The 12,309-nt window shown below is 40.2% G+C and overlaps 1 protein-coding gene across 1 annotated transcript in view; it reads right to left on the bottom strand.

The window, feature by feature from the left end:
- rxfp1 (relaxin family peptide receptor 1) overlaps positions 1-12,309 on the bottom strand; it is an 89,767-nt gene that overhangs the window by 36,889 nt on the left and 40,569 nt on the right. The window contains exon 3 of the mRNA XM_034689730.1: positions 2,493-2,576. Within this exon, the coding sequence (XP_034545621.1) occupies positions 2,493-2,576 (84 nt within the window). The remainder of the gene's footprint in view (positions 1-2,492; positions 2,577-12,309) is intronic.

Here is a 12,309-nt window from a genome sequence, read left to right as displayed (position 1 = left end):
TTTGTCCTTGGTAGCCCAGGCTTTAACTTTTTTCAATCACCCTGTCTTTAAAAACAACATATCTGTTGGCTACGATAAGTGTAGTGCTACTGCTCCTGCTTCCCTGTGCTGCCATGATAAACCATCACTGTAAAATAAGGCACTATAGGTGAGAATTAGGTGATTCGTGGCAAAGGAAACCAGATAATTAGTGTACATGGTTTTCTGGCTGGGACCCGCCTTTCTTTTCAAAGCGTGCATTTACATCAGGCTGGTAGAAGGGACCGTGAGTTTAATTGGGAACTTCTTTCATTTGAAGTTTCACAGTTTATTGGATACGAAACAGAATTGTTGGCTCCTCATTGATGGTGATGAATTCTCTTTATGCAGCACAAGTTTATTATCAAAGCTGTTTTCGGTTATGCTTTCAATTAAATATTAAATTCACTTTTGAAGAGACCAAAGTTATTAAAAAAAGTTATCCTTCGATTTTTGGGAGTTTTTGCACCCTCATTAACCATGTGTTGTCTGTCAGCTGTGGTCCAAAATGATGCCATTAGTAGCGTTGAAGGAGAGCCCTATAGAACAAGATGTATTTTTTTATCTTATTATCTAACTAGATGAAGCTGTTTAAAAATGATGCATCTGAAAGTTTACACAAACCTCCCACCTCAACGTCTAACCCAGCGTCGAAAAGTCAACCAGAAAAAAACAATGTTGCTTAAAAAGCTGCTGTCCCTCACTGGCTTCCCACCTACAGCTATATGCAATTATCCTCCAGCTATAGCTAGTGTTTAAGCCATGGTTGTTGTATGGACTCATGGTTTAACAGGCTCCCAGGAGGACAAGAAGTGTTCTGCGGTAGCACATTGGGGATTCATCGCCTGCTCATTAAAAGTGAGTTTTAATTTGCAGCCCGAACAAAAGAGGGGGAAATCTGGGAGACCTTGATCAGAACAGTAACGACAGCCAGATGGTGTTCTCAAGAGTAATGAAAATATATGCTACTGTACACAAGCATAATTAGGGGTGTAGAGGGTGCTACATTTTTATTCTACTCAAGCAAAAGTAAAAGTTATTTTCTGTTAATTAAATGACATTTTACTTAATTAGAAGTGAATCTACCATGTCTGTTAATCTACTAAAGAAAAAGGAGAAAGTTCTGTGTTTGAAATCTACTTAAAGCACTGAGTACTTACTTTTAACCCGTGGCGCTGGGGTCAGTGGTGGGGGGAGTTAGATATGCCCTCTAAATTATGCAAAAGCAATCATCCAAAACTAGCTTTTGTGAAATATCCAACAGCATTAAAGTGTGAAGTGATTTTCAGTAACCTGTAGCATCTTTTTTCAGCTTTGCACTTCGTATACACCTCCAAACTCAAGTCATGGCTGGCTGTGCAGAGAGGGATTCTTATCAAGAGCCAATAATAAGGACTTAATTAACTGTACTAAGTTAGTACGTTTTTTGAAACAGGATGTAATACTTGGCTTGATATATCATGAAACAAGATTTATGTTGGGACCAAGTGGCAAACTCCGGTGTTGAAATGTGAAGCTGATGTGGAAGTGCCAAAAACTGCAGTTCCTCGAGTGTCCAATAGGGTTCAATAAAACAATTTTGGTCTGAATAGCTTATTTCTTCATCTGCACACACTGCAGTTATGACTTGGCATAATTAGGGGCATGGCTGACTTGACTGACAGGCAGGAACACTGTAAGAGGCTAAAGCCCGCCTCAACTACCCCTCTTTGCCTCACACTAGATCCACTGATAGTTACATTGAGTCCAGTGTTATTCTGATGATAAATGTTCATCAACAACCCTTTTTTTCATGACGAAGACAAGACTATGACGAGTTAAAATACATCACTGATAATAAAAACTCTGACGAACGTGTGTATTATTTTTTGTTAATGAGATTCATCCACTGTGCGTATAATCTGTGAAAATCCAAGCAATGCATTCCTGTGACAGGCTTACTTATTATTTGAGGGGTGCAGTGTTAGCTTGTTCACTTCCTGCAGCAGGTGTGCTAAATCTAAAATAGCTGCCAAAATGAACACATGTTGAGTCAGCATTTCCAATATGGCATCCGCCGATGATAGGCTCCAGAACAGCGCTGTAGAAACCAATGGTTGACGTCACAGAGACTAAGTCCATGTATTATACAGTCTATTCTCTGGACCTGACATCTTAATGGAGCTCATTTGGGGCTTAATGAGATATTTGATGAGAATTGAGACAAATACACTTAGTAAGATTTGGCTTTTTTTGAAATTGGAGATCCTCCAATCAGCTGGCTGTCATGCAGTTGATGGAAAGCTTCTATGTTTTTAGTTCATTTTCATTTATGAGCAATTGATGCCATGTAAAATATAATAAAGTACAAATCCCTGATTTTAAATCTTACTCAGAAAAGAAAACGTTCATGAAAAAGTTGCTCAACCACAGCAACACAAGTGTAACTTCCACCCCTGAGCACTATATGTTTGTTTTAAAACCAGGATACTTACAGCATACATTGGACTTGGTCCCTGTGTTGGAGCTAGGCATCCCAAAGTACTTGTCAAAAAGATGAGGCCATCCATTGTTATCTCCTGCAAAGGAAAATAAGACAGAAAAAAGAGGTGTTACAACCCATCATTTGTCCTTCAAAACGTCTTCTCTAAAGGATAATTTGATGTTGTTGTCAAATGTTCTTTTCTGTCAGGCCACAGGGCATCACAGTTTCTCTCTCGCTCTTCATCCTGTCATGAGTGACACATGGACTTCTGCTGTAGGAGAGATCGAGGTCTGTTCTGTGGCTTCAATGGTTACAGATATTGTAGAAACTCTTTAAAAAAGACTTTAATACTACATAAGTCCATTTGAGATTACATTAAACATTTGTAAATTAATGTTTGTCCTACTTCCTGAATAAAAATATGAGCCAGAGTCACCTTCAGGAAAGTTCTTTATTATTTATAGGTATTCACAAGACAACCACTTACACATCATGATTAATGGACTGTTCTTTTGCAATGAGAGAAGTGTAAACCTGCCAAAACCACTGACATGAAATCTGCCGTTCCTCTCCAACTCCCTTGGCAGTATTTGTAAATAATTAGATTTCTGTGCTCCTATTATAACAACTGTTAGTATATCATCTAACAAGTCACTTAGAGGTCGAAGTTGCAACGCTTCCTGCGAGCTGCTCTGCATGCTGCGACTAGTGAAACATCAGCCCATCTTGGTCCATCTATCTCTCCAGGGGAGAATAAATGCAGGTCAACCAGCAGGAACACCCTAATGGCCAGAATACTCTTCATCAAAGGTGTGAGGGATGTGAGCAGCAGCCAAGATGATGTCAGATCATTAGAAAGGGGAAAAATGACCTGGTTCACACCAAGACCAGACTGAACTGAGCACTTCATTAGCACCCATAGGGGTAAAAAGTGACTCATGGTATCTAACACAACATAACTCTTCTTTTTTAGTACCATGCTGTACATTCATCCGCAGCTTTAGAAGAAAAACCACAGGAGGGGGGTCACTGCTGTGTGCTGTATGTTCTGTAGGTATTGACTCTGTCAGTTATGGGCTGGTTATTTTCAGCATCAATAAATCAGTTTCTTGTTTTCTTGATTAATAGATTAATTAATTTGTGTAAAGTTAAGACTGAATATAACATTGAGAGTTTTAAAACGCCCTCTGGTGTCTCTGATCTGAGAGGAGCTAGAGATATTGAGACTTAACAAGGGAATTAAAGACCCATCTATTTAGTCTGGCTTTTATGCAGGGTTTTTATAACTTCTTTTAATTCATAATTTTCAAAATTATATTGTTTTATTTATTTTTAAGTCTTCAATCTTTTATTATTCTATCACTTTTTTACTGCTATTGTAATGCTTTTATTTATCTTAGACTTTCATCTTTACCCTCTTTTTTATTGTCTTATCTAGTCATGTTTTATCTTTTATTTTCTTATTTCCCTTTGTTATTTATTCATATACACTTTATTGCAATTGGTGTGCATTAGTCCCTACGTAGTCTCTACTTCTATATTCATTGTCTTTTATTTTCATTTGCTGTGAAGCACTTTGGATTGCATTTGATTTGTATGAAAGGTGCTTCATAAATAAAGATTGATTGATTGATTGATTGATTGATTGATTGATTGATTGATTGATTGATTGGTCTCTTAATAGATATTCTCCTTTTAAATGAATCAGCGGTCTGCACTCTTGTCATTGTGTATGTTGCATGGTCAAGCTACAGCGTATATCACAGTGCTGCTGAAGCCTCTGTGTATGCATGGCTGTTCAATCTGACAGCAAAAGGAATACACTGCCCCTTAGCTCAGATTAAAATTCAAATCAGATCATCAGTTTTCTTCTGATCAAAGTGTTTATATGAGTCATTTTAATTCCTTATTTCAAATTTTCATCTGATTAGAATTGATCATGTAAATCCACCCTGTGATGGTCTAGGCCAGGGGTTCTCAAACGTTTTGAAGCCAGGGACCCCTTACAGGTGAGAAAATTGCCCAAGGACCCCCTCATAATTGTAACACAGATTAAGCACACTAGTGATGTGTCATGATTAAAAGCTGCGGCTCTGAGAGCCGATGCTTTATAGTGAATCAGAAGAGCCGGCTCGCATTGAGAGAGAGCCGGCTCCCAGTTTTTTCCTTTCGCTGCTTAGCTCTCACAGTGCTCAGCCCCAGGTCTGCTCACAGCAGAACTTTGTTTTGATTGGTCAGCATGGCGGCCATGCAGCCAATCACATGTGAGGATATAGGATACAGGTGATGGAGGGGAGGCTGTGTATCGTGGCTTCATCTGTTCCTTCTGAGAAGATTTGGGTTAGGGTTCTTCTCAAAGACCGGGCAAATACTCACTGAGAGAAGAAATTGGATCAGCCCATCCAAACTGAGGCATCTGATTTTTCTCAATGCCAACCTGAGGACATTAATAATGTTTGCTCCAGTTTGGTTCTGGTTCTGTTTGCTTGAGTTTGGTTCTGGTTCTGGTTCTGTTTGCTTAAGTTGGTCCTGGTTCTGTTTGCTTTAGTTGGTTCTGTTTGCTTGAGTTTGGTTCTGGTTCTGGTTCTGTTGGCTTGAGTTTGGTTCTGGTTCTGGTTCTGTTTGAGTTGGTTCTGGTTGTGTTTGCTTGAGTTTCGTTCTGGTTCTGTTCTGGTTCGTTTCTGGTTAGTTTCTGGTTCGGTTCTGGTTCGGGTCTGGTTCAGTTCTGTTCTGGATAGGTTCGGTTCTGGTTCTGGTTCTGTTTGCTTGAGTTCGGTTCAGGTTCTGTTCTGGTTCGTTTCTGGTTCTGTTCTGGTTTGGGTCTGGTTCGCTTCGGTTCTGGATCGGTTTGGTTCTGGTTCTGTTCGCTTGAGTTCAGTTCTAGTTCGGTTTGCTTGAGTTTGCTTCTGTTATGTTTGCTTGAGTTTGGTTCTGGTTCGTTTCTGGTTCTGTTCTGGTTTGGGTCTGGTTCGCTTCGGTTCTGGATCGGTTTGGTTCTGGTTCTGTTCGCTTGAGTTCGGTTCTGGTTCCCTAATCCTAATCCTAACCCAGACCCTAATCCTAACCCGAACCCTAATCCTAACCCAAATCCTAATCCTAACCCTAATCTCAACCCTAACTCATCCCTAATTACAACCCTAACCCTAACCACAACCCGAACCCTAATCACAACCGTAACCCTAATCCTAATCATAACTCTAACCATAACCCTAAACACAACCCTAACCCTAATCAAAATCCTAACCCTAATCAGAACCCTAATCATAACCCTAACAATAACCCTAATCCCAACCCTAACCACAACCCTAACTCTAATCCTAATCCTAACCCTAATGCTAACCCTAATCATAACCCTAACAATAACCCTAATCACAACCCTAACCCTAACCACAACCCTAACTCTAATCCTAACCCTAATCCTAATCATAACCCTAATCCTAATGCTAACCCTAATCATAACCCTAACCCTAATCACAACCCTAACCTTAACCCTAATGCTAACCCTAACCCTAACCACAACCCTAACCCTAACCCTAACCCTAACCATAACCCAAACCCTAATCCTAACCCTAACCCTAATCACAACCCTAACCCTAATGCTAACCCTAATCCTAACCACAACCCTAACCACAACCCTTATCATAACCCTTACCCTAATCCTAATCCTAACCCTAACCCTAATCATAACCCTAACCCGAATCCTAACCCTAATCCCAACCCTAACCCTAACCCCAATCATAACCCTAACCCTAGGGTTAGAGTAAGAATGGTTTTGTAACAGAATAAATGCTTAAAAATTGGGCAATTATAAGGCTTCTCATAAAAACATCCTAGGTAAAGGGGTTTTCAACACACAAACCATTATTTTTTGCAAAGTTAAGGTAAAATATATGGCTTCAAAAGATCCTAAATTAAGAGCGGTACAACTTCAGACCTGTACCATAGTGATAAACAGATGACACACAAATTTGAATCAAGTAAATACCACTTGTATACTTTAAAACCGAGGGTAATTTCATTCCTTGTGGACTCAACATGACAGCATCTATACTTTTCAAGTAATTGATCTTAAACGCTTTCAGAAAATTAACAGTAGCAAGACTGTGATATCCCTTCAAGCCACCAAATGGTATCATAACAATGGTGTATGCTGTTTTGTAATGACACAGCACAATTTTATAATTTATCAGAAATGTATTCAAATTATTTCATGGACCCCTACGCTATGGTTCGTGGACCCCCAGGGGTCCCAGGACCCCACTTTGAGAACAACTGGTCTAGGCCACATGATGGTAATATCACCTCCAGCCACACTCTCAAGGCAAGGCAACTTTATTTGTATAGCGCATTTCATACACGAGGGCAACTCAATGTGCTTTACATTAAAACATTAAAAGCATTGGAAACATTCAGACAAGCATAAAAGAACACAATTAAAATGACAAATATAATAAAACAGAAAAGAAAATGATAATTAGAAATATGTAAAAAAATTAAATTAAAATTTGCATTTAATGCATTTATTTGCACCCTTATTTATTTTCAAACCAACACCTGTTTGAATTTGCAGTGGATCACACATTGAACATACATGGTTTTATTGAGTTGGCTTTGAGTGTTTGATGTTTTGATTCCAAGTTGACCTCTTTTATAACTCTGACATTTCTGGTTTATATGGCAAAACAAGGCAAGTTTATTTATAGCACATCTCGGCAACAAGGCAATTCAAAGAGCTTCAGACAAGACATCAGAAGAAACCCATCAAAGAAGGCATTTGAATGTCATTAAAACAAATCATTAAAAATCAAAGCAAAGAGAGAAAATGAAAACAGCAAAAACAGAAAATTGAAAATTTGATGACTGAATTTTTAGTAAAAATCAAAACCAACATTTTATTTCAAATTACTTTGATGTCTCAGGCCTTATTGCTCTAATCCCCAAGACCGGGAACACACTGTACGATTTTGTGGAAGAGAGTGAACTCACGCTGTATGAGTAAATCCTTCATAACCTAGACCATAGCTTATGATAAATTTGTCATACTTAACGGTCTGATTGCTCAATCAGTTTGGGGGCGTTAACAATCATCAATAAAGTTTCCTTTGAAAACTCCCACACAGAGAAGTTAAAGTCTGAGAATATGACTTTATGTGGCATGCTGCCATGGTGCTGTCAGATGCTGTCTATCATTCTGCAGGCACAGGAAAAAAAACAACTCCTGAAGTTGAGGAATCAGCTCAGGCTGTGGTTTCACTGAGTGTACAGTTAGCCATTCACAATTTCTCACATGCCAGATACTAATCCGACCAGTCCGGAGCAGCCGATCACACTGTGGCTCCTGTGCCCCTCTTTACCTGTCAGCATGACTTACGATGAAGTAGAAATTCAGCCTGACTTTAAAACCAGTCGTACTGGGTCAGACTCTGTCTCAATTTGCACAGTGGGAGCCTGGCTTTCCCCACAGCCTGCAGGTGATCTGAGAGCATCCTACAGACAGTGTAACAACTCCAGGAGTGAGGTGTGCGACTCACTGACTCAGCCTAGGCTTCAGTCCCTGTGAGGCTTTGAAGCAGCGTTTGAGGTGGCTAGACCAAACTTTTGAGCAGAGCCTTTATCCTGCTCTGGCAGGCCCAGTTTTCATTCATCCAAGTCCAGGTTCAAAGACTTCTTAAAGAGTATTTCCAGCTATCCATCACCTCTCTGAAAAGCCTGCAGCTTTCTGGCACACCTCAGGTCAATGTGCTGCTGCTACTGTTTTTTCAGGTAGTGGTTACATCTTTAAGCCCACACACCCCTGAATGGGTATTTTTATGATACAAATATGGTGGATATTAACGCTAAAGCAAATTAAATGAAGTGTTTCTTCTTTTTTAATTGGTAAATAATTAATTAACAAGGGCAGCCCTTAGTGAGAATGTTTAAAATAGAGACTGATGCTGTGTTCAGTAAAATAATCAGGCTTTTAATAACACTTTCTGTTTCCTTCAGAAGGAGCTACGTCTTTCTAAATAATTGTATCAATATTATAGTCGAATGGATGTTTCTGCACATCTTTCTGATTTATGCAGAACCTAGATTCAGCACCAGTGGTGAAACACATATAAATCGTCAGGACCAAATTAAGCACAATGAGTGTCACAGACCTCTAACAAAGCTGCATCTTTGTCAGCAGAGCGCACATGACCTGCATTTCAACATAATTTACCGCACACAGCAATTAAAGGTGAGACTGTGTTTTCATGGTATATATATATTTGATGTTAGCACCGCCGGGTTTGTTTCTCCACAGCATCCATTTAGATCATGCACATGCATATAATGTGCGGTTTAAAATTCTCATCTCAGTGGGACAACAAGAACATTTATGCTTAGCATCCTAATCTATATAACTGAATCAAAGAGCTCTCCTTCCCATGCTAACGGTGTCATCCACAGTGCGGCTGTTTTTCAGTCCAGACTGAAACATCTCAACAACCAGATGGATTGCCATTCAAGTTTGCAGGCTTAATTTGGTCTCATGGGATGACATCACCCTCTTGTAGTGACCCCTTACCCTTCCTCCAGCACTACCATGAGAATATCATCTTTGTGACAATCTATCCAGAAGGAAATATTTCACTCTGAACAAAAGGTTGCTCCACATATACAAAGCTGCTAGAATATCAATTTCAATGACCGGTGATCCCCTGACCTTTCTGTAGAACCAACATGAGGCTGACATTTCTTTTTTGTTCAAATATCTGGACAGCTGTATGATGGATTATCATGACATTTGGTACAAACGTTCCAGGTTTAGTTTTTGGAAAACCTTGTATTTGTTACTAGTTTGTCATTATGCTAATAAAAAGCACTGTTTGCTCATTCCTAAAATAAGCAGGGCTCAAACATTTGTAATAATTTCCTTGGGCATCAGTGGTCTTTATCTCATTTTACTATACCCTGCCATCTCAGTGATTTCTTAAGTTAAAAATCTCACCATGAATGAACATCCACATTTACTCAAACAAGAGGTCAGTAAGCCCAGTGTGAATCTGAATGTGAGGAACTTCAGATCATTTTCTTTTAAATTCAAACTTTTATCTTGTCTCTGTGCCTCATTTCTTCTTTCTCACCTGCTCAAGAACTACAAACGCTGCTCAGGCAATTCTTGGAAACACTGACATTATATAGTGCACATTCAAGGGGCTTGTCTGTCTGGGCATCGATTCAGTGTAGACTTACAGTATGTTGTAGCATTTTGACACCGTCAGCACATTGGGCCAGATCCTGGAGTTAGTAACTTGACTTGATTGTCTTGATCATCAAGAAGATCCAATTAATCATACGACAGCATTAGCAAAGGAATCCATCTTTTAGACATTGCTATCCCATACCACTGCACCAGGTTTAACTCGGACATTGAAAAACAATTATTCAATCACATGAGATATCCAGGTACGAGCAGACTTGCTGCTCTATTACTCATAAAATGTGCTGCTCTTCGACTAAATGCCACTTTGCAATGCAAATCTCCCCTTCCTTTATCTCATGTTGTTTGTCTCTAAGACTACATGGGTGTAGCTCAGTCTTTGACCTGTCCATGCAGAGTATAATAAACAAGATGCAGGAGAGGAGAGGAGAGGAGAGGAGAGGAGAGGAGAGGAGTGGAGTGGAAAGGAGAGGAGAGGAGAGGAGTGGAGTGGAGTGGAGAGGAGAGGAGAGGAGAGGAGAGGAGAGGAGAGGAGAGGAGAGGAGAGGAGAGGAGAGGAGAGGAGAGGAGAGGAGAGGAGAGGAGAGGAGAGGAGAGGACAGGAGAGGAGAGGAGAGGAGAGGAGAGGAGAGGAGAGGAGAGGAGAGGAAAGGGGAGGTGAGGGGAGGAAAGGACACCAGGAGAGGAGAGGACACAAGTAGAGGAAACCAGGAGAGGAGAGGACACCAGGAGAGAAAACCAGGAGAGGAGAGGACACCAGGAGAGAAAACCAGGAGAGGAGAGGACACCAGGAGAGAAAACTAGGAGAGGAGAGGACATCAGGAGAGGAAAGGACATCAGAAGAGGAGAGGACCCCAAGAGAGGAGAGGAGAGGAGACAACACCAGGAGAGGAGAGGACACCAGTAGAGGGAAACAGGAGAGGAGAGGAGAGGAGAGGAGAGGAGAGGAGTGGAGAGGAGAGGAGAGGAGAGGAGAGGAGAGGAGAGGAGAGGAGAGGAGAGGAGAGGAGAGGAGAGGAGAGGAGAGGTCAGAACATATTCTGGTGTAGGATCAAAGGCGCTTCACTACGACTGTTGGCTCAGTAAACCAATCCCCTCCTTTTATTTAATTCCTACATTTTCATATTTAGATTTATGATTAACATTTTACATTTCAGTGGAAAGAAGCCAGCAGGGGGTCATCACACATCCATGCTGTGTGATTGTGAAATGCAAATCTCACACTGCTCAGCTGCTGTGCCTCCATCAGCTTATCAAGAGTATTTATGATGACAAAGAACGCTTCCTGGAACAAATTGATAAGCATAAATGAATGTGGGCATTTCTAATGAATAAATTTAAATTAAAAACAAGCTAATTAACTGCGTTTGGCACATACTTAATTCACCCTATTTAACCTTTCTTTTAACATAAACCTCTGGCATTTAATACATGATTTCAGGGCATGTAAGAGCTGAGACTTTCTAGGATTGTGTTACACATTTATCTGACAGCAGAAGATTGTAACTGTCAGCCAAGCTCTCACAACTCGATTCATGCAGTTTGGTTTTGGTGAGGGGGACGTCTGGGTGGAAAGTGCAGTGGGAGGACAAGGAGTCTTTTATGAGGGGGGCTGTTTCTGAGTTACTATCTCCACAAAATGTTTAAAAATGTTTCCATAACACAAACGCAAAAGAGGAACGCAAGATCCTGGCAGCTGAGCTGAGCAGTAAGTGTAAGTATACAGCAGCAAAACTAACTAAGCATGAAAACCGCCATATCTCCTCCCAGTCACTCATCGTGAATGTTAATTGCTACTACCCGCTGTGTTCACACATTGAAGGCTGGCAGGAAAAAGTCTGCGTACAGTCGGTGGGACCAGATTTGGCTGTTTGCATTGAAACTTCTAGCCAGATAACGCTGAGAAATTTTCAGTTGCGTGATCTCCAATCAAATTTTCTAACAACAAAATTGCCACATTTCAAGAGGACTGGAATTACTCAACAATTTAAAAAAAAGGGAGTTTTAAAAAGTAAACAAAGATGTCTCTATGCTCAGCTTTAGTCATTCATTAAAAAGAAAAATAAACAAGAGTGAACCCACTAACACGCAAATCTAGTTCTGCTATTCCTTGAAAATATTGAATAAATACAGTCAACAGGGAACATGTGACCGCTTGAATTGATTGAAAGATTCAATATGCCAGTAATTGGTGATGTAATGATAACCTGGCCGTCCAACCCCACCCCCTACCCGGAGGGGAGATTTCAGTTCATGTAGGATTTTCTAACATGGCTAATTGGACACCTCTGTTTCCTGGTCTTGACGTGTTTTAGAAAGACATCTCTATCTATTGATTTGTCTGTTTTTGTTCGTGCTATGATAGCACCCTGCAACAAGTATTGATTATCATATTGATGGGTGTTATCATGGATAACCCTCTGGTGTGATCCTGGTGCTGCATGAAAAACAGATTGAAAAGTTCCTGCGAAAAAATTGCAAGAGCAAAATAAAGCAGAACAGATAGAATAAAATAGAGAAGGATACAACAAAATAGAAGATAACAGAACAAAGTAGAAAAGAAGAGAAGAGAACATAAAAGAACAGAATAGAATAAAGCAGAACAAATGGAATAGAATAAAACCGAAGAGAATAGACG

Source organism: Notolabrus celidotus, chromosome 8, assembly GCF_009762535.1.
Source record: "Notolabrus celidotus isolate fNotCel1 chromosome 8, fNotCel1.pri, whole genome shotgun sequence".
NCBI classification, from domain to species: domain Eukaryota; kingdom Metazoa; phylum Chordata; class Actinopteri; order Labriformes; family Labridae; genus Notolabrus; species Notolabrus celidotus.
This window is presented reverse-complemented; position numbering and strand designations above follow the sequence as displayed.